This window comes from Alligator mississippiensis, chromosome 2, assembly GCF_030867095.1.
Source record: "Alligator mississippiensis isolate rAllMis1 chromosome 2, rAllMis1, whole genome shotgun sequence".
Lineage (NCBI taxonomy): Eukaryota > Metazoa > Chordata > Crocodylia > Alligatoridae > Alligator > Alligator mississippiensis.
In genome coordinates this window covers 1007171-1030074 of record NC_081825.1, presented here as the reverse complement: position 1 = coordinate 1030074, position 22904 = coordinate 1007171, and the positions used below count along the sequence as shown (strand labels likewise).

Genomic DNA, 22904 nt, shown 5'->3' with positions numbered 1-22904 from the left:
GCAGGTTGGCCTTGGGCCACGTGAGCTGGTTTCTGATGCGGTGCCAGGGCAGCGTGGGGCCAGGAACCCCCTCCTCCATGCTTAGCCAAGGGGGTGATGCCAGCAAGATGCTCGCCCTTTCCCCAAGAGTGCCACCGTGCAGCAGGGGCCTGCCCTCACTAAAGATGGCTACCACCTCCTGGGGCACTTGAAGCCTAGTCCTGGCGACATGGCTGTGGGGGTGGGTGTGAGCGACAGCAGAGCAGCCCCATGAAGGTTGGAGGGCAGCAGGGCAGGCCCTACAAGGGGAGGCTGAGGGACCTGAACCTGTTCAGCCTCGGCAAGAGGAGGCTGATGGGGGACTTGGTGGCTGCCTACAAATTCATTAGGGGAGATCAGTAGCAAATAGGAAGGGTCCTATTCCCCCCAGCAGCACCTGGGGTGACGAGGAACAATGGCCAGAAGCTGCTGGAGAATAGATTCATAGATGTTAGGGTCGGAAGGGACCTCAATAGATCATCAAGTCCGACCCCCTGCATAGGCAGGAAAGAGTGCTGGGTCTAGATGACCCCAGCTAGATACTCATCTAACCTCCTCTTGAAGACCCCCAGGGTCTTCAGGTTAGAGATTAGGAGGCACTATTTCACTGTCATGGTAGCTAGGATCTGGAACCAACTTCCTAGTGAAGTGGTCCTCGATCCTACCTTAGGTAAATTCAAAAAGAGGTTGGATGAACACCTGTCTGGGGTCCTGTGATCCCAGCATGTGCTCTGGAAAGTGGTGCGGGGTCAGACTAGATGATCTATTCAGGTCCCTTCTAACCCCAAACTACTATGAAAGTATGAAACTATAAGGGCAGGGGCAGAGTGTAGCAGCAGAGGTCCGGTAAGGTGCTGGGGAGAGGAGTCCCATGGCTGCCAGCCCCCTGCATAAAATGCCCCACAGGTCTCTTTGCTTTAGGGCACATGCCAAGGTTTGCAGCCAGTCCCACGATCTTGCGAAGTCCGACGGATGGGTCTGGAATGCATGAGCTTGGCCAACCCGGCAGACATGGCACTGGTGTCCTGTCCTGGGTCGGGAAGGGGGTGATCCCTGCTACTAGGGCCAGTCCCCTTCATGATGGCCCGGGACAGCTGACCCGCAGCCTGCAGGGGCTGGAAATCAAAGTGCAGTCTGCAGGACTGGGGATCAGCCACGAGAGGAGAGAGCTCGGCTCTGCCTCGGCTGCCCGCCAGGTTTGGGTCTTGCGGGTTTCCCTTGGTGTCTCCTGGGCTGTGCCACGCTCACACCTGCCAGGTCACGACAATGGAGACCAGACCCCAGCCTGTCTTAGATCAGGACCTATTCGGCCAGCGGCGGGGGGGTCAGGCTTTCTGGAGCTGCGTGCCCGCGGTTTGGGGATCCTAGGCTGCTAGCTGACTACATGCAATTTGGCTCTTATCGCAAAGCAGAAAACTGGCTGTTACTCTTAACTGCTATTACTGCTTCCCAAAAAGCACTTATTTGAACTTGTCTTAACCTATTATGTGTGAGCTTGCTTTACAGATGCTTACTCTATGGTCCCAGACTACTGCGTGGCTTCCCTGGGAGAACAGTGGCCTACCCCAGGGCCGCCTTACAGATCCACCGGTGCTGCAGGGCACAGTGGGCATCATTCCATGTTTCATAACGTGGTTTGCTCAGGTGAACACAGTCTTCTGTCCCTCCAACTCCCTGATCCCAGTTGTCCGGCTGGCTTTCTGTCCAAAACCTAGGGAAAAAAGGACATTTCCTGCTGACTGGCCAGTGTAGGCACCCTTGACCAGGGGTTATTAGGCTCTGTTCTTCTATAGGCAAAGGCCGCTGCAGACTCCTAGGGCCAGCTTCTGTTTCCCATTTTAGGTGTGCTTCTGTGCCACCCTGTTCATGTCCTGAAAACCCCTGAGTGCATCTAGTATGTAAGACCATGTCACCCTTCAGTCACCAAAAAGCAGTGAGGAGTAACAGGACCCACCCACCGTTTGCATTACCGGTTTTCCAGGGATTGAAACGGGAGAAGGAAACGGTACCTGGGTGCCCAAGCCCACTTGCACACCCAAGAGGTAGAATAGGATGTGGCACCCGGTGCCCTTCCTCCCCAGCTATGTCAGGGGCAGCCTATGATGCCCCCCACTCCCCTGTGCCTGCAGCTCTGAGAGCCTCCTCTGCTGCCTCCTCCTTACCACGGTCACTAGGGCTTCTCTGCATCCTGGTACCATAAGCTCTGTCCACCCACATCAGCCAGGAGACAATGCAGGTGGGGTGTCACCCTAGCACTCTCCTTCACACCTGCACCCCAGAGCCTGGCTTGGAAAGCCCCAGGTGCCCCCTTTGCATTGTGGTGTGGATGCCCAAGGGGTGGGAGTGGGTAGCCAGGGCTCATTTCCTCATCAGCAAGGCTGAGTGCTGTGCTGCCATGCTGCAGACGCACCCCGTGTGCTCCTCCTCTCCTCCTTCCCCCATCCCGCAGGGGCACAAACCTCCCCAACCAGGACCTTTCCCTTTCCCCATTGCCAGGGGAGTCCTGGGCCTCACTTCTCCTTGTCCACACCTCCACCATCTCAAGGCCTACATGCACAACCTCTAATCCCCTGTCCTCCAGCTCCAACCATTACTGAGTGAGGAGCTAGGGCCATGTCACGCTGGAGCCCACTCATCTTTGCAAAACTGATCTCTAGAGAAGCGCAGAGGTCCTGGAAGCCTGCGATGGGGAACACTTCAAGAAACACAAAGACGCCACGGAGGGACGCCAGCAGAACAACCAAAGGGATCAGAGGTCTAGAAAACCTGACCTGCAAGGAAAGGCTGGCAGAACTGGGTGGGAGCTTAGGGAGACCTTTCCAGCTCTGAGGGTGTTCAGCACAAAAGCAGGTCCTTGGAGAGGGGGGAAATCTCTGTCTGGGGAAGTCGGTCAGACAAACCCTTGTGTGGGGCGGTGCAGACTGGGAGGCCCTGCCTGGAGCAAGGACATGAACTAGAGGTCTCCTGAGGGCTCTCCCAGCCCAAGATTATGCTCTGAAGCGAGCAGAAATTTCCAAGAGGCTCCACCCAGGCCAGAGTGTCCCAGTGCCGTTACCCCTCCGTGTACTTGGAGCCATCCACCCAGCGCCAGGAGCCTTCTGCCTCACGGTCGCTCAGCCCGATCCAGTGATATGCGCCTCTGAGTTCCGTGGCAAGATACTCCTACCAGACACAAATAGCAGCATTAGTGTGACCCTGGCTACAGGGCAGCAATGTCCTCACTGCCATGGGGGAGAAGGGCTTGGCAGGGAGGCTGTTGTGCTGCGGTCGGGGAAGTCCCTGAGACATCCCTGCACTCACCTGCTCTTCCCGGGAGAGGACGGAGCTCAGGTGCGAGTTCTGGGACACGCAAAACTGCTCGGCCTCCTCCCAGGAACTTTTCTTCTCTGAGAAGTAGTAGAGGTTCCCTCCGTGATGTCTCCAGCCTTGGGAAACCCTGGTCAGGAGAGTGCCTACAGATTCAGGTCAGGAGCATGAGGTGAACAGCAACCGCCGGATTTCCACCTGAACCCTGGATGCAGCTTGCTGTGAGCCTCCAGGCAGGGGCTCTATCCTCCCACCCCACCACCCTGAATGCCAAGACTGCCAACAAGAGGCAAGGGCTGGGATCAGCCTCTTGTATTGGGCCCACTGAATAGTTGGAAGCAGGGTTGGACAATCGGAGCCTGCAGAGTGGCAGGGCCCTGCCTGCAGGTTGATGGGTCCCAAGGTGACACCCCTTGCACTTGTGTAACCCTGCGGGGACAAGGACTGGGATAACTGGTAAAGGGATCTGCCTGTGTGTGGTGATGCTGGCAGGCTAATTAGCTCTGTGGAGAGGCTGGAGGTAATTAGGCAGGGCAGAGCATTATGTGAATGTGCCAGTGCTTCCACTTTAGGAGGAAGCCCCAGCGGCTGATGCTCCCCAAGCCACATCCTGCTCCTGTGGCCACAGCCCGGGGCCAATGGGACGTTTGGCAGTTTGCCCAAAGAGGATGAATTCTTCCCAGTTTTGGACAAATGTCCTGCGTCAGGGGCTCTGCTGGGGCTTAAGCCCCACTCAGTGTAGGACAGTCCTGGGAACTTTGCTGAGCTCGATCTCTTCACCGTGGGCCTGGCTCAGGGGTGGGGGATCTCTTCCCCCTCACTTCAACCCTTGCCCTAGCAGACCTGAGTGCAGCGCTTGCCTCTGGTACTCACGGTATTGCTCCTGGAGCACAGCGCAGGGCGAGACGATCTCCTCCCACAGGCCCCGTAATGGCTGAATTTCACCCACCAGCTGCTGGCCTGGAAAGGATGGAAAGGCTTCACAGGAGGCAGCCCCATGGTGTGAGCCCGAGCAGGTCACACGAGGTGATGCCCGAACCAGGACAGGACGTGTGTGACAGATGGTGTTCCTGGCCCTGCCATCTGACCCCACTGTGCCTCCCAGCAGGGTCTCTACCCACCCACCCCACCACACTGAATGCCAACACTGCCAACGAGAGGCAAGGGCTGGGAGCAGCCTCTCGTATTGGGCCCACCGAATAGTTGGAAGGCGGGTTGGACAAGCATCACCTGCCCTTCCTCAGCCTCAGGTAGTGGCTGCTTCTTCCCAGAGTAGAAAGGAGACCCAAAGAAGGCACACGATGCTCAAACCTGGCTCAACACTTGTTCCAGCTAATCAGTGGGTCGAAGAACAGGGCTCACGCCAGATCCCTGCCTCCTGTACATGACCATCATGTACCTCTCCTCCTGACCATCATGGCTGAGCAAATGCTCCAACCCTACTGCCACCAGCAGCATAAGATGCTTCTTCTTGTGAGTAAGTGGGAGGGCAGTGGCCGACAGCAGGCAGGGGTAAAACAAATTAAAGACTGAAAAGGCCGTTGTTAGGGTAACAATTTTTGGATTTTGGGGAGCACTGGATTTGCAGCTGCATAAAGGCTTGTATCTGTGTCCCAGCAAAAGCTGCTGGTCACAAGGCAGGATGATATATTAGAAATAACCAACCTTGCAAATGGTTAGGCAAGCAGTTTTCTAAACAAAGTCGTAGTGTTAGAGCCATTGTGTAAGAAGAACAAGGTGCAGCCCACCGGCTATCATCAGGAAATAAAGCGGAAGCAAGACCTTGGAGATGAAGGAGGAGTCAGCAAGAAACCAGAAAGAACCAGCAAGTGACTGAAAGAAGCCAGGGTCATGGTCTTATGCATGCGCTCTAAGCAGAGAGGCATGTAAATGAAGGTAATGCATAAGCAATTCCATGCTAATGAAGTAAACAGTAAACAGAGGCAGAGCTTGAGAGGAGAGGAGAAATGGGTGGAACAGAAGGAGGGACAGAGGGGGAACAAATATTGATATGTATGAACCAAGGTGTATAAAGTGTAAAAAGAACTGATGTTCAGTGCAGGTCCCCTTTTTTTTTGTTTTTGGGGACCTGGCCCAAAGCTGTCTCCATTCTGAATAAAGCTGTTGTGAGCAATGTGTGCAAGTAGCGTTTGCACCCTGCTTGCTCTGGCTAATGAGTAACAGGATCCATGAGCAATTGGATCGTCGTCTCCCTAGTCGTTGGGCGCCACATGGAGTCGGGGTCTAACAGCCAGGACTCTTCAACTGGGAAGGAGAAGGCTGAGGTGGGATAAGATCGAGGTCTATAAAATACTGATGAGTGTGAATGAAGGGAAGAGGGGCCTGGTGTTCACCAACTCCCAGAACCGGGGGGGGCACACTGAAATGAGTAGGTGTCGGTTTTAAAACTAGCAAGAGATGGGACTTTTTGACGCAACATGCTGTAGTTGTGTATAGTTGTTTGCCCCAGGAGGGGTGGGGGCAGAGAGCAGAGCCAGGGGCAGGAAGGGGCTGGACACATGGCTGGAGGATGGATCTGCTCGTGGCTGTGGCACAGAATGGGTGGAGACGTTTCGTCTGGCGTGTCTCACCCAGTGCTGGGGGGCATCAGGGAGGGTGTTGAAGAGGGGATGGAGCATTTTCAGTACTCTCCCTCTGCAGCATCCACCCCTGCCGCTGTTGGCAACAGGATACAGGAAGAGGGACCGTTGGTCTGACCCAGTCTGTCCCGTGCTGCTGCTCACCCGTCTGCTCCAGGACAGACATGTTCACAGTGCTGTTTTCCTTCCAGAAGTCTCGGATTCTCTGAACCACTTCGGCTACTCGGTGCTTCTCCCGCCACTCCTGGAAATCTAGGGAGGACGTCAGAGCAGGCTCAGTTAGGGAGAGGGGAAGAGTTGTCATTTGTCCAGAGGAGAACGAAGAGCCCGTGCCTGCCTAGTGAGAGCATCAGTGAGGCTGTGTACAGCAATGGGCTGTAGAGCCAGTGCTCATGCGGCCTTGTCTACACATGAGTCAGTTGAACTGGCTTAGAGGCTGGGAAGACCGTTTCCTCCTGAATCCCCATTAATTGGTTGCCAGGGGCCCCACAACAACACACCTACAACCCACACAGTCCAGGACCATCTACAACAGCTGCGTGCTCACAGAGCCAGTGCATCCATACAGCTTCACCCATTTGCAGCTACATCTACAGGGTGCTGCAGGGCCAACTTCTTCAGGGACAGGGGGACGTGGAACAGTTTATGTCCCGAATACAGAGGAGCAGAGGCTTTGAAGAAGTCTCTGTTCCACTGGGCCACATGGCTGCTTTGCAAAAGAACGAGTAGGGCAGGTGTTGTTTGAGGCCGACCAACCAGTTTGAAAAGCATCACTGGTCCCCTACAGCAGGGACATGGCTCAAGCCCCTACCTCCATGCCATGAGGTCAGTGCTTAAAACAAGGGAGGGGTTGAGTTCCCGCCCCCTTACCTGTCCTCAGGCACCTAGGACGAGTGGGTTGCTTAGCAACTGGAGTCATAGACACATGAGCGAGAAAGGGGAGGGACAGACTGCCCCCGGCAGAGGAGGAGGCTGGGACAGGATTCCTCCACAGTGAGGACCTTAGCTTTGACTGCACGGCTAGACTAGGATGCTGGGAGCACAGAATGAGCAGAAGCCTTTTCTATCCTCTGTGTCTTTCTTCTCCAAACCAGACATCTCCTAGGACCAAGAACATTTCCATTCACAATATTTATGGAGCCCACAAAGGCATCACCAGACACTGCAGCGATCATGTCTGTTCAGGATGGGGGGAAGTGTTAAGTTATGGAGGACACTGGAGGAGATGGAGCAGGGTGAGATGCCCAGCGATTATGACCAGAAAAGACCCACTGAATGCACCTCAGGTAACAAAGCCAGAACAGTTTCCCCGCACTGTGCTGGTGCTGCCGGCAGCATGGACCACCCCCTGCTAAATGTCCTGCACATACTGGAACTGGGGTTTTCATAGTGATATCTGATGAGCGCAATGGTTCTGGTTCTGGGGCGCTCCCTTCCAAGGGACATTTTCCCTTGACTGTGAACGCTGGGGAAAGTCCCTATCTGGCCTGAAATCTTTGGATCTACACCTCATTTTTGGCCCAATTCCATTTGCACTGACAAGGCAAAGCAGCAGAGCACAGCGGGGTCGGGCAGTGGTAATTTGGGTGTTCCCTGAGGGTTGATTGCTTCAGCTTGTGCCCAGTTGCTCTTTTTATATATCTAGGTGTGGCAAAGTGGGGCTTCCTGCCTAGCCACAGTGCTAGGTTCTCCATTTGCCTTTGGGCACGCCTCCCACCTGACTCGCCTGCCATGCCTTGTTCTTAATTAATCAAGATGTTAATTAAGGCAGGAGGCTGCCTATTTTATGCCCCAATGCAAGGGGCCACTATCTGTGGCTCCAAACCTTCCCTACACTGCAGCCCATGCCTTGCAGATGGCATCCAGCTGTTAGTCACACCAGCCCCACACTGGGCTCCAGAATCCTCCTATCAGGACCCCACTTTAATCCCTCCCCTCAGGCGGCCTACTCTGCCATCATTCAGGCTGCCGAGCTCCCTGTAGCTATCTCCCCTCTCGGGCATGGTCCCCCCAGAACTTTTGGCCACACAGGCCCTGGCCTCACCTCCAAGGCCAGGCGGGACCCCAGGCCTTCTGCTCCGGACGTCGCTCACGGTGGTCCCCTGGCCCTTTTGACCTTCCTGGTCCTGGCCCCAGTATGGACCAGTCGAGGGGGTACTCTACCTCCAGCCTCTCTCACCAGCCCCACTCTCTCTCTCTCAGGTCCCCCTTTCTGGATGTGGGAGCTGGGGTACTTCACACCACAACTTGTGCTCCAGGGTCTCACAGGAGCAGCAGGTTGTGGTGCTACTTAGGATTTTACTTTTGACCCATGCTCGGCCTCCCAGCAGTGGAGGACTTACTGGGGCCAGAAATCGCCCCTCTCTCATGGGCTGAGCCCCATCTACCAGGCCTGTGGCCCAAACTTCAGCCTCAGGCATCCAAAGACCTACCTGGGCCTACTTCCCTTCACTTGGGGCTCCACGCCTCCCCCTTCACTTGAGGGCCATGGGGCTTCACTCCCTGGTGGGTTCAGGTGGCTACCGCTGTGCCTGGCCCCCAATCTCCCTCCTCAGGATCTCACACCCCACAGGGCTCTGGTGGCCTTAGCCATGCCTGGCCCCCAACTTTCCCTCGCAGGGTCTTGCACCTTCACAAGGCTCAGGTGGCCACAGCCATGCCTGGCACCAACTGCCTCCGGTGTCACACAACCCACCCAAAGGTGGAGGCTAGAGTTAAGGTGCCACAACCCACCTTTCACTGGGTGGGTCACTGGCCTGGCATTTCCTGGGGGCTCCTGCACCACTGAGAGCCCCACTAGGCCACCCACTCCGGGCAGGGTCCAGTTTTAGGTCATGCCCAGGACCAGGAGCCTCCAATCCATCCACTACAGCTCCTCCCTTACCTCCAGGATGATACACAAACTCTCACAGCCAGACAATGTTGCTGCATTCCCAACCAGCAGGGAACTGACCTCTTTATATAGGCAGCCAGGGAGCTAAAATGGCTGCCTTAATCAAGCACCTGCTGGCTGCTTAGCTTCAGTCTTAAAGTGGCAGGCACCAACAGTGCCCCACCACACTAGTTTTTCTACATTTACTGACATCCAGTGAACCAGTTTTGAGTCACAAAAGTTCACATCAAAGTTGTGTTTGAGACTGGTGCTGGACTTACACATGGCTGTGACTCCACCAAGAGAAGCCGCGAGGAGAAGGCTCAGCAGCAGGAGGAGAGCGTGGAGGATGCGGGATCTCTCTGGGGAGGACTCAGGAAGGTTTCCTGGAACAAGAAGAAACATCTCCAGGGAGAATCACACAATCAGTGTCCCCCGCACGGTCTGCAGTTGTAGTTCCTGTCCACACTGCTGCAACAAGTCAGGCCCTCAGAAGGCAGCACACGCGTGTGCCCACACATCACTCAACCCACCTGGGGGAACTGGTGGGAGTAAGACATTCCCACACATCCAGTACAAGAGACACGACCTCCATCACAATCTAGACTGAACCCCTGCATAATGCGGGCTGTGACAATTACTGCTTCACCTGGTTTGAAGATGACAGCTGAGGTTCTGCTTCCACAAATGCTGTGGGTGTGTTTCTAATCTAGATACAGACATTTTTGACCTGGAGGGATGTGGGCAGTGTGGTTCTGCAGGGCTCGGTCCTTGGGCCTGCACTGTTCAACATCTTCATCAGCAACTTGGACGAGGGGGTGAAAAGCACCCTGTTCAAATTCACAGACGACACTAAGATATGGGGGGAAGTGGGTACACTAGTAGGAATGAACAGGCTGCAATCAGACCAAGATGGGTTACAGGGGTGGGCGGATGAAAACAGGATGGGTTTCAACACTGACAAGTGCAAGGTGCTGCACCTAGGGAGGAAGAACCAGCAGCAGACCTACAGGCTGGGGAACTCCCTTCTCGTCAGCGCAGAGGCAGAAAAGGATCTTGGAGTCATTATTGATTCCAAGATGAACATGGGCCGCCAATGTCAGGACACGGACAGTAAGGCCAACCGCACCTTGTCGTGCATCCACAGATGCATCATGAGCAGGTCCAAGGAGGTGATCCTTCCCCTCTATGCGACACTGGTCAGGCCACAGCTGGAGTACTGCGTCCAGTTCTGGGCGCCGCACTTCAGGAGGGATGTGGACAGCATGGAGAGGGTCCAGAGGAGGCCACTCGCATGATCGGGGGCAGCAGGGCAGGCCCTATGAGGAGAGGCTACAGGACCTGAACTTGTTCAGCCTCCACAAGAGAAGGCCAAGAAGGAACTTGGTGGCCATTTGCAAACTAGTCAGAAGGGACCAACAGGCATTGGGGGAGTCCCTGTTCCCCCGAGCACTCCCGGGAGTGACTAGAAATAACAGTCACAAGCTGAGGAGGGTAGATTCAGACTAGACATCAGAGCATAGATTTAGGATAGACATCAGGAGGCACTACTTCACTGTCGGGGCGGCTAGGATCTGGAACCAACCTCCAAGAGAAGTGGTGCTGGCTCCTACCTTGGGGGTCTTTAAGAGGAGGCTGGATGAACACCTCGCTGGGGTTCTTTGACCCCAGCACTTTTTCCTGCCATGGCAGGGGGTCAGACTTGATAATCTGCTCAGGTCCCTTCTGACCCTACCAGCTATGAAACTATGAAACTATTTCCAGTAAGGGAGCATCCCCCTTTCGGCCTCGGTAAGCTGTGCTAAGGGTTCTTGCCTGGACTCTTACACATTGGACCTTCTTGCTGCTCTGAATTTCAAGTTGCAGCAAGGGAAGTTTAGTTAGAAATTAGGAAGAATTTTCTCACTAAAAGGCTAGTAAGCCACTGGAACAGGCTCCCCAGAGAGGCGGTGCAATCTCCATCCTTGGAGGTTTTTCAAGACCCAGCTAGACAAAGCCTTGGCTGGGATGATGTAGTTGGGGCTGGTTCTGGTTGGAGCAGGGGGTTGGACTAGATGTGACCTGCTGAGGTCCCTTCCAGCCCTCGTTGTCTGTGATTCTGTGATCCTCATTCTCCAGCTTTCAGCACCCAGTCACTGGGCCTTTCTCTGCTGGACCCAAATCCCTGCTCTCAGCACATCTCTCTTCCCCAGATGGTGCCTAGGGCCAGATAGAGATCATTCTCAGAAGCAAAATCATTTCCTGTTTGGTGGTTTGGCAGGGAGGGTGAAGTGCCCAGGCACTGAGCAGACACATGCCTACAGCTAACCCATGGGAAACAGTGAGCACAAGGCTCGCCCTTTATGCCCCCTCCCAGGACCCCACTGGAAACGCACATGGGGAGGGACCGTGGCACTCCTGGGACCGGGTCTGCCAGGATGAATGGAAGTACGCAGTGCTGGACGCCTCCCTTTGCGGTCCTAGCACCATCTGCAACCGGCAACATTTGGTTTCTAGCATCATTTGCAACCAGCAGCAAAAGGCTAAAGGGGTCGGGCACAGTAAGCACACACCCCCCGGCCCCAGTCTGAGGGAGCCTTTTCATTCTTAAACTGGTTTAAGCCCCCATGGTCCCATGGGAGACCAGGTGAGGGGCGTGGGAGCCCGCATTGTTTGTGTGTGTTGCACAGCGGCGTTGTGCCCTGTCCCCAGGACACTGCTGCTCACAAGCAAGAAGCCTTTTAGGAAGAAGAAGGCACAAAGCAGAGAACAGGAGAGTCTTACCCTTCCCACAAGACTGGCGAGGAACGTCTGACATGACCATGGTCTCATACACAGGCTCTTCTGCTGCTGCTTTCATCGTGCACGGAGAACCCAGCCGCCGTCTCCTCCCAACTGCTCGGTGAGAGTATCCTTCACGCACAAAAATGTAGGGACTAAGCACTGCAAATCCTCTGACCAAGTGAAACCAAAGGCCTCTGACCACCAAGTAAAAAATGCTACATCCGTCAAGTGAGACAGAGAAAACAAGCCCCACACCACACCCAGCTGCACTCCCCCGACAGCACCAACATTAAGTGTTAACCACACTCACTGCCTGTGACACGAGTCGGATGGAGGTGTTATCGCCTCACAGGGTGGCGGTTCCCTTCAGGGGGCTGGGGCAGCTGCAGGCAATGCTCAGCTCAGCCTGTGTCGCCGGGGGAAGGGATGTGGGGTCTGGTTGCGAGTGGCCCAGGCTGGATGGAGATCAGGGGTTTCTGCCCAGCCCCAGGAGAGGAAGGGCAGGCTGAGCCTGGAGGGGAGAGGCCGTGGGAAAGGGAGAGAGGGCAGCCCAGGCCATGGGGCAGACATGCCCGATGACCCGGCTCCCCCCTTGCTGCAGCCCCGCATGGCTGGAGCCCCACAGGGCAGGGAGTCTGAGCCGGGGAAGGGCACAGGAACCAGGATGGATCTGGGGCAGGACACGGCCGAGGCAGCATCGTGGGCAGAGCTGGACAAGTGCGATGGGGCTGGTGCTAGGTGCTACAGATGGATGTTCTCCACACCGGTGCAGGGCAGTGTCTCGATGTCCACTTCATATAGCCCTGGCCTCCATGCCAGAAGCCAAGGTGACCTTTCCCAGCCCCGCTGGGATGGAGACCAGACTAGATTGTCATCTCCTCCTGGTGCTGTGCTCCCTCATCTGCACATGCTGGTTAATCGGGGACTGAGAGACCACCCAGGTACTCAGGGTCAAAGGACTATTGGAAAGTCAGACTGGAAGGGCCCTCACATGGTCATCTAGCCCAGCCCCAGCTCCAGGCGGGACCAGCCCTCGCTACACCACCCCAGCCACGTCTGTGCGACCTGCTCCTGGGACCTGCCAGGGATGGATCCTCCCCACGTCTATTGGGGCCTGTTCCCGTGCTTGGCCCTGCTCGGCGTCACAGTGTTCCTGCTCTGCTCCAGCCTCCGCTTGCCGTGCTGCAGCTCGGGACCATTGCTCCCGTCCGGTCCCCTGTGCCCACAGAGAACAGCCCATCTCCAGCCTCTCTGCATCGCCCTGCAGGGATCTGCAGACTGGTCAAATACCCACTCCGTTTTCTCCTCTCTAGACTCAATCCCCCCAGCTCTTCCATCTGTGCTCAGCAGTCTTGGAGTGGACTCCAAGGTGTTCATCTTGGAGTCCTAGTGGACTCCAAGATGAACATGAGCCGGCAGTGTGACGAAGCCATCAGAAAAGCCAATGGCACTTTATCGTGCATCAGCAGATGCATGACGAACAGTACCAAGGAGGTGATACTTCCCCTCTATAGGGCGTTGGTCAGACCGCAGTTGGAGTACTGCGTGCAATTCTGGGCGCCGCACTTCAAGAGGGATGCGGATAACCTGGAGAGGGTCCAGAGAAGGGCCACTCGTATGGTTAAGGGCCTGCAGACCAAGCCCTACGAGGAGAGACTGGGGCACCTGGACCTCTTCAGCCTCCGCAAGAGAAGGTTGAGAGGTGACAACCTGGCTGCCTATAAGTTCATCACGGGGGCAGAAGGGAATTGGTGAGTATTTATTCAGCAAGGCGCCCCCGGGGGTTACAAGAAACAATGGCCACAAGCTAGCAGAGAGCAGATTTAGATTGGACATTAGGAGGAACTTCTTCACAGTTCGAGTGGCCAAGGTCTGGAACGGGCTCCCAAGGGAGGTGGTGCTCTCCCCTACCCTGGGGGTCTTCAAGAGGAGGTTAGATGAGTATCTAGCTGGGGTCATCAAGACCCAGCACTCTTTCCTGCTTATGCAGGGGGTCGGACTCGATGATCTATTGAGGTCCCTTCCGACCCTAGCATCTATGAATCTATGAATCTATGAATCTTGCCTCCCAGGCCCTGATCATTTTGGTTGCTCTGCACTGGGCTCTTCCCAATCTGTCCACGTCCTCCTGGCAGTGTGGGGCGCAGACCTGGGCAGTCTCCAGTGCAGGATGGAGCAAGAGAACCACCGCCCTGCCCTTGGCAGGGACTTTCCTGTCCAGACAACCCTGGAGTCTGTTGACTTTGCCTGCAACAACTGCACTGGGTTAGCTGGGTTCTCAGGCTAAGAGCGCAGGTCTTTGTGCCCAAGAGCTTGCTTCCTGTCCCAACCAACTACCAGCTGGCTCAAGAAAAGGGATTACAAAAAAGTCCTGGGTTCTCCTGCATGTTGCAGCAGGACTCGGCAGGTGGCACTGTTATCCACCACACTGTGACATTACTGGGTTGGAGAGACGTAAAGCATCAAATCCAGGCCCCTGCATGGAGGCAGCAGGACACTCTTCCTAACCCACCGCACACAGACCCCGTCCAGCCTCTGCTTGCAAACCTCCAGGGACACAGGGTCTGTAGCTCCCTGGAGCAGCTGGTCCCGTTACCCTGCTGCTCTGATATTAAAAAAGGCTTTTGCCCTGAGATTTCATCGCAATCTGTTCTGCTGCATTTCAAACTCACGGTTGCATGTCCTGCCATCTGGGAACAGCTGTCATGGGAGCATGAATTTTTCCAGGCTCTGCAGGAGTGAAAGGCGCTGGCCAGCCAGGGCGGACGTGCCTTTGTGTCGGGTGTGCGGTCGGCCCCAGGATTCGGCCCAAACGCGCACGAGGCAGGGGGAGACACGGGCGCATGCGAGTGGTGCTGGCTGCAGCGGTCTGGCCCAGTGCAGGGGCAGCATGCAGGGCAGATGCTGTGCACTCCCTGCGGGCAGGGATGGCCATGGCTGCAGCACTTGCAGATCGGCCTTGGACAATGTGAGCTGGTCCCTGGTGCAGTGCCGGGCGCCCTCTTCTCCGGGCACTGAGCCTCTGTGCAGAAAAGGCAACAGAAAAGCAAATCTCTTGACCCAGCCTTGTTCCCCTCCATCCCTGGCTCCAGGTGTGGGATGCGGCTCCTTCTATTTCAATTTGGCTTTCCTTTTGATAAATTGTGAGTTCAGCAACAAAACTCTGGACACTGCTGTGTTGAACTATCAGTCATTTATTATTATAACTCTCCGGAATTGTATCCACGGTGGATCTTAACCATTGCCCTCAGTATATGTATGCAGAGCTTAAACCTGCTCTGCCTCTGACCTGACTCCATCCAGTCCTGTGCAGGGAGAGGAACCACGGATGCCCCTGGCTCCTCGTGGCAGAGAACACGGAGTCCCCAGAGCTGCGAAACTGCCACCAGCAACTGAACCCTGCAGTGCTGAACAGGAGGATTTGGCCTTCAAGGGACAGTGAAAGGAAAACACAGTAAGACACAACACCCCTTACTCTTAGACAGAATAGCCAGACAACCATTTGGGAGGACCCTGCTTCTGCTGAGGTCTTCCCACAGAACCGGACTCAGTGAGGGGTTCAGCAGATGACGGTCTGTCAGCCTATCTGGAGACTCAACAGCGACGCTTCCTTCTGACAGCGATGGCAAAGGGTTTGCATGGGTGGGAACAGATAGGCACTTCCCCAATGACTCCATGTCTGTCGGTGGTGGATTGGTGCTTGGAGATTGCTCAGCTGTAGGGTTATCAGTAGGAGAACACCCATGCAGTTGGTCCACATGACGTCTCCAAACCTGTCCATCATCAGTCTGGACTGTATATGATATGGGTCCTGTGGCGCTTACAATTTTAGATTGAACCCACTGTGGGTCTGTCCTGTAGCTCCGAGCAAACACAGACTCTTGTGGAACAAAAAGATGTAAGTGTAGCCCAGGTAACTTGGGAATATACTCCCCTTCTCCAATTGAAGGGGATTGTTAGCTGGCAGGTGTGCTGTGGGGTGGGAACTGCAGACGGCTCAGTTTCCCTCTGCCCCTATAGAACCAGGCCAGGACAGTCAGGGGCTGAACTATATACTAATTTATTCACATTAACTTTTCACAAGGAAAAGAAACATGGATATAAACATATGTGACAGACAGACAGAGACAGGAGACAGACAGAGACAGACAGACAGACCGACAGACAGACAGACAGAGACACAGACAGAGAGAGACAGAGACAGACAGACAGACACAGAGAGAGAGACACACAGGCAGACAGACAGATAGACAGACAGACAGACAGACAGAGAGACACAGAAAAAGAGAGAGACAGAGACAGAGAGACAGAGATAGAAAGATAGAGAGAGGATATCTAAACAAATAACATAAATATACCCTCTGGGTAAATGACATAAAACCTTATACCAGTGCTCCAAATATAGGTAAGTCATAGGTAAGTATCTGATCTGAAACAGATAAACCCCAAAGATAAACTCAATCCTGAGGGGAAACCCCAATGCCCTTGGGCTTTTCCCAAGCCCTACAAAGAAGCTGGTAACTTCAGGGGGGCCCTCTCTGTGGGACCTCCCCTTTCAGGAGCCCTTTACTAACCGGGGGGGACTCCCCTCCCCTGTGGGAATCCTCCTTCCCCTGCAACTCACAGCTTCCAGGCCTGGAGAGTGGCCCTCATCCTCTGTGCCAGGCTGCTCTCTCACCTGCAGTGGGCTTCAGGGGGTGGGGGGGGTCGCTGTCCCCTGGAACAGGGCTCCTCTATGCAGGGCTTCTGGGGCCTCTGGCTCGGCCCTGTCGGCTGGCTCAGTAGCCCGATCACCATCTGGCTCTCTGGACTCAACCTTTTGCTATGGGTCGGAGGCCTGCGCTGCCTCATGCAGCACCAGGCTCGGTTCACTCCTGGACCCTCCGTGCAGCACATCCTGCACCGAGCTCCCAGCCTCATTCCAGAGGTTGAGGACCTGAGCTGCCCAAGTGCTCCAAAGGTCCTACTCCATGCACCGGCCTGTGCACTGTGTCTCTGGCCGCACACCAGAGGTTGCAGACCTGAGCTGCCTCACGCAGCTCCCAGGGTCTGGACGCCATGCGCCATGCTGCACACCAAGAGCCGAGCTGCTGGAGCTGTCTGCTGTTCTCCGCTGATAGAAGTCTTCAGGGGCACTTCTGGGCTACTGCTTCGCCCTGCTGAGCAGCTCTCCTCTACTCTTCTAAGCCACTGCTCTTCTCTGTCCCAGAGGTGTTCCCTCATGATGGGCACGCAGCTCCTTTTATACTCTCCTGGGCTCCATCCATGAAGTCTTCCCGACCTGAGTGTTGCAGTCTTCAATCAGGTCTGGAGGGGGGGGGGGAACTCCTCCCCCTCCCCTCAGGAAAGGGGCGTGACTGAACTCCTCTTGCTGCCTCCTGATTGGGGGATGAACTCCACCAATCAAAACAGCAAGATTTCAAGCCTGGGACTCAACCCAAGCTCCAAAAACCAAGTGTGGAATCAGAAAAAAAAAAAAATGCCTTAAACTTTGATCATACGAGTTATAAGATGACATAACTGCTTTGTGGAGAATTGCTGGCTCTGTACAGTAGAACAGATAAGGGAAAGTGTTTGTTCTTTGTAACTCCTCTGCAACTGCTTCGCTCACCACGGCCTTGAAGATAGCAGAAAAAAAAGTATGTACAACTCTGAGTTCCAGGTTCAAGAAGGGGGTGTTAGTTCTCGTTTTGTCTCCCCCATAGTTCCCATCCTGATAACAGCAAGGCAGTATGAGGTAGTGTTTGTAGCTGCTTTTTTCTAGCAAACTCCACTCACTATATGATCACATGAGTTGTAGTGACTGTTAAAAAGTATATAAGCCTCCTGATTTTGCTCTTGGGGGGGAACTCCTTCCAAGTGCTTGAGAAATCCATGTCACTTTGGAGTCCCCCCTACAGCTGTAGTTTCATTTGAATAAAAGCTTCTGCTGACCTGACCCAAAAGTATGCTGTGTGTCTTTCCACGACAATTCCTGGCGCCGTGACTCGGATCCAGAACATGTGTTGAGGAAGGAGGACCGCGGACTGCCTTCCCCCTCTGCCCCCCGAACCCCGAGGCGTCAAACTTGAGAGGTAAGAGACCTAATTCAAAATCTCTATTGGGGTTTCGGAGGAGGACTGCCCATAGGCTTCCAACTTGGCCGTGATAACTGGATCTGAACCTTGTTAAAAAAGGTCATTCTGAACCTTACTGCCGGCTAAAATTTTCTGTCTGGTAATCCTGTCTGGTAACGTCCGTTCTGTTCAGGGAGAATCTGTCTGAATCACCTCCATCCAACAGCACATTGGGCTTGCAGTTAGTTAACTGAGGCAATGTGGGAGGGAGTCTGGCTGACTGAATGCATGTGTGTGTGTGTGTATTTAGAAATATGAGCCACAGACCAGGTCTCGGACTACGGTTGGGTTCAGCCGCCCCAATTCTGCCTGACAGGGCAGTTTTGAAAGCAAGGGGGCCCAACTGGAACCTCGTGACCCAGTGGACAGGGCTTTAGAGTGATTTTGTCTTTTCCAAACCCCTTGTCCCAGTAGCTTCTGCCAAAACAGAAGTGAAAGGATCCCTTTTGTGTTTCCCTCCCCATTTCCATTTTATGAGCCAGTGTCAGGTCAGAAGCCTTTTGTCTGGGCAGTGAAAAAACCGCAGGGCAAGGCACTGAGTGGCCTGGACATCCTAAATAAGCCTATCCTACGTCTCCCCGTGTGACTGAAAACAGGGAACAGGTCTGTCAAAACAAATTCCAGTCCCCCCTAAGGGAACTCTGGAATATGTACACACACTATTCTCCCGAGGCTTGCAAGTACCTGGATAAGTGGAACTGGTATACTAGGGATGATCCCATGAAGCAATTTCCACAGGAAGGAACATTTGATCAGGATAAAATAGTGCACTTAAGAGGGGCTTTAGAGTCCCGTGGATCCAAAACACCACAAAACCAGTGGGATGCATTCTTTTATTGGTATAATAAGATGTCCAAAAGGCGGACAGAATCTCAAACTAGAAGTCTAAAAGACTCTCAAGAAAAATTAAAACAGCAGTTAAAAGCTGTTCGGGAGAAATTGGCTGCTCCCCCAAATTACACACCAGCCACCGCTCCAATGTATCCAGCATTGCCTAGGGTGCCCCCACTGCCAGAGCCAGCAGAGGATATCCTTGACTTTCATTCAAACCCTGCTTTCCTGGGACTCCCACATCAACAACAACCGGTTCAGCAACAGGCTGCAGCCCAGGCTGGAGACCCATTAGCTGAAGCTCCTTCAGTAAATCCATCCACAGAGCTTAATAGTCCAGACTCATGCACCATCCCTGCCACTCAATCATCACCAGTGTGGCAATTTACCCCTGGGTCACAACCCACCACAGGTGTATTTAGAAGAATGGAAATAGGCACGGAAATATCTTCCATCAATCTTAGATTCCGAGCTGCACAAGTTTACCCTCTAAGACAAATGCTGGGCATTGGCACCAATGGACAAAATATAGTAACCGTGCATGCACCCTGGACTCTAGATGATCGCTACAATTTAACTCAAAAATTCCCAAAGATCAGGGAAGACCCAAAAAAATTTCAGAAAAAATTGCAGACTGTTATAAATTGTTATAATCCAACATGGGCTGACATTAATCAGCTCATGTAATCCATTTTGCCCAAGGAAACTATGCTGCGTCTGTACACTGCCTGTACTTGGCCAGATCAAAACCCAGGGATTGGCCACGACTTTGTTGACAAGAGAAATGCTTTGGTTCGGGCAGTTCTCACAATTTACCCGAAAAAGGCAGACTGGACCAAAATAAATACCTGTAAACAAAACAAAAATGAACACCCCAGTGACTATTTGGAACGCCTCAAATAGGCATTTGAATGATATTCAGGAATGGATGACCCGGTCAGAAATGCTAAACAAGCAATAGCGGCAGCATTCGTCCAGGGACTTAACCCTAAAATTGCTGAGAAAATTCAAACAGTAATTATTGGCTGGGAAACTAAAGATTTGACTGTAGTCCTTGCTGCAGCCAACCATTTTCATAACAAATTGGAATGGTCCAAAGACAATGCCGAGTTTAAGTTAATGGCCTTACAGATTTCTCAGTTGCAGGGTCCAGGTAGAGGAAGGGGACAAGGATGGGGAAGGGGAGGACCGGGTAGATTCAGGGGAAGAGATAGATCCTCGGGCCCACAAAGCCCAGGCTATGGGAACCAATGTCATTATTGCAAGCAAGAAGGACATTGGAAATCAGAATGCCCCAACCGCCCCGGCCAAAGACCCAACCCCCAACCCCCACCTCCTCTTCCTGTCAATATCCCCAGTGTTGAATAGGACAGCCTAAGGGACAGTGACATCATCGCTCCTTTGCTTGCTACTGACCAATCTGGTCCGTTTGTTGAATGCCTTATTTCTGATAAACCTGTCTCCTGTCTTGTTAATACCGAAGCTTCCCGCTCCACGCTAAAGGCTACTGAATTTCCTTTCCTACCTCATTGTCCTGAAACTGTAAATGCTGTCGGTATAGGCAGACAACCTATCCCACATCCCGTCTCTGAACCTGTCTCCATCTCTATTGGCCCTTTGTCTGAAAATCATGCCTTTCTTCTTAGCCCCTGTGCACCTGTCAACCTTCTTGGAAAGGATTTGCTGTGTAAACTGGGATGTGTGATTTATTGTAGCCCAGATGGTGTTTACCTTGAGGTACCGGAACAGAGGGAAACCGAGCTTGTGGCTTTGCTAACCCAGGAGTACTCTGATCCTGACACTTCCTACTTGCAAGAGGAACTGTTGGCACGAGTACCTCCACAACTGTGGTCCACCCATGCGAATGAAGTGGGGCACATGCTGAGTGCTGAACCAGTGCGTATCATCCTGAACCCTTCCAAGCCACTTCCTCATGTCCCACAGTACCCCATCTCAAAGGAAGCTGAGGAAGGGATCAAGCCTGTCATTTCCTCACTCCTTGAACAAGGGATCATTGTCCCAGCATACTCCCCTTGTAACACACCTATCCTACCTGTCAAGAAACCTGGTAAAGATACTTATCACTTTGTACAAGACCTTTGAGCTGTAAATGCTGCTGTTTTACCCGCTTTCCCCGTGGTCCCTAACCCCTCCACTATTCTTTCCTGTATCCCTTCAGATGCTACATATTTCACAGTAGTGGATCTTTGTTCTGCTTTTTTCTCTATCCCCATCCATAAGGATAGCCAGTATCTGTTTGCATTTACTTATCAGGGATTTCAATATACCTGGACAAGACTCCCTCAGGGATACACAGAGTCCCCCACCCTGTTTTCCCAGATCCTGAAGAAAAATTTGAATCCTATCACATTCAAAGGGGGGTCCACCCTTGCTCAGTATACTAATAATCTGTTGTTAGCCTCACCCACTTTAAAAACCTGTAAGCAAGATACTTTAACACTCCTCACAGCTTTAGCTCAGAAAGGCCACAAGGCCTCAAAATCTAAATTGCAGCTCTGCAAGTCTAAGGTACACTATTTAGGGCGTAATATCTCGGCAGAAAAACGACACCTTTCCCCTAGTAGAGTTGAAGCTATCCTCAACATTCCCAAACCTATGACTAGAAAACAGATATGGGGATTCTTGGGTGCAACGGGTTATTGTAGACAGTGGATCCTGGGTTATGCTGCTTTTGCAAAACCCTTGCAAGCATTCATTCATGATACCACCCCGGAACCCCTCCCTTGGACTCCTGAAGCCAAACAAGCATTTGTGGCCCTTAAGCAAGCCCTCACTCTTGCTCCCGCTCTTGAACTCCCTAACTATAAAAAACCCTTTACCTTGTTTTGTCATGAATGGGAAGGAATCGTTTTAGGAGTACTCACTCAGCTGCATGGTGAAAAGCATCGCCCAATTGCGTATTACAGCTCTGCCCTTGATCCCATAGCTGCGGGACTTCCTCCTTGCCTCCGTTCAGTTGCAGCTGCTGCCTTGTTGGCTGAAAAGGCAGATTCTCTAGTTTTGAGACACTCTTTAACCGTTGCAGTTCCACATGCTGTGATGGCCCTTCTCCTCATGGGCAAAACTCAGCACATTTCCAATTCCCGTCTTATGAAATATAAAAAACTTCTACTGTCAGCTGCAAATGTAACCTTAAATCGCTGTTCAATTCTGAATCCTGCGTCACTTCTGCCAATCGCCTCTGATGGTGAGCCTCATGATTGCCTGTCTATCACAGCTCAATTCTTAACCCCTCAAACTGATCTCAAGGACATTCCTATCCCGAACTCTGACCTTGTTTTGTTTGTTGATGGTTCCTGTCTTAGAAATGATGCAGGCAAATTAGTTGCGGGATATGCAGTATGCACTCAGTATGCTGTTTTGGAAGCCTATTCTTTACCCCAAGCTCACTCTGCTCAAGTTGCTGAACTCATTGCTTTAACACGTGCCTGCATTCTTGCGAAAAATCAAACCAGAACCATTTATACTGACTCTAAGTATGCTTTTGGTGTTGTTCATGATTTTGAACAAATCTGGAAACAAAGAGGGTTCCTCACTTCATCAGGGACCCAAATCAGTCATAGTTGTTATGTTAATGAGCTTTTAGAAGCTGTTCAACTGCCTTCTACCATTACTATTGTTAAATGTAAAACTCATGAAAACCTTTTAATAACGTCACACAAAAAAATAATCTGGCAGACCGTTCTGCCAGAAACGCGGCCCTTTCTGGCCCACAGGCTCCTGACTCTGTTCTTGTTTGTTTTTCAGCAGACCAGTCTCCTTTGGCTAGCCTTTCAAGTCTGGCCCTTCTTCAAAATCAGGCCCCAAAAAAGGAAAAGGCTGACTGGCTGCGTGCAGGGTGTGCACTGCACCTCAACTCTCTCTGGCACTCCCCAGACGACCGCCTGGTGGCGTCTAGAGAGCTTTTGCCCTATCTTGCTCGTTTAACCCACTCTGTGGCCCATACGAGCAAGGGGGGCATGGTTGCTACAGTATAAAGAGATTGGTTTGCCCCAAATTTTTCTTCCATGGCACAACAGTACTGTAGCTCCTGTCCCATCTGCTTAGCTCACAACATTGGGCAACGGGTAAAAACGACACCCGCAGCCCATCCCCCTCCATGGGGACCATTTGTGAATCTGCAAATTAATTTCGTGCAGCTACCTAAGTGCTGTTCTTATGAGTACATGCTTGTTATTATTGATGTGTTCTCTGGATGGGTGGAAGCCTACCCATGCGTACGTGCTGATTCCATCACCACATTCACTGAAATTGCTCAAAGAATTCATCCCTAGATTTGGATTGCCCCTCACAATAGATAGCGATAGAGGCACCCATTTCACAGGACAGATAGTAAAAAACATCTGCCAAGCACTCAACATACAGCAATACCTACAC

At 52.9% G+C, this 22904-nt stretch overlaps 1 protein-coding gene and 1 long non-coding RNA gene across 2 annotated transcripts; both read right to left on the bottom strand.

Annotated features, from left to right (window-relative positions):
• Positions 1-1577: 1577 nt before the first annotated feature.
• Positions 1578-21732, bottom strand: LOC132248251 (C-type lectin domain family 4 member F-like). The gene is made up of 8 exons (XM_059721276.1): positions 21392-21732; positions 11560-11688; positions 9078-9182; positions 6069-6176; positions 4198-4284; positions 3319-3470; positions 3074-3180; positions 1578-1729 (listed from the first exon to the last, which is right to left on the bottom strand). The coding sequence occupies exons 1-8, from the start codon at positions 21411-21413 to the stop codon at positions 1579-1581; spliced, it is 861 nt and encodes a 286-aa protein (XP_059577259.1). The 5' UTR covers positions 21414-21732; the 3' UTR covers position 1578.
• On the bottom strand, positions 14738-16931 carry LOC132248260 (uncharacterized). The gene is made up of 2 exons (XR_009459451.1): positions 16238-16931; positions 14738-14985 (listed from the first exon to the last, which is right to left on the bottom strand). It is a non-coding gene; the product is annotated as an uncharacterized LOC132248260 (long non-coding RNA).
• Positions 21733-22904: the final 1172 nt, after the last annotated feature.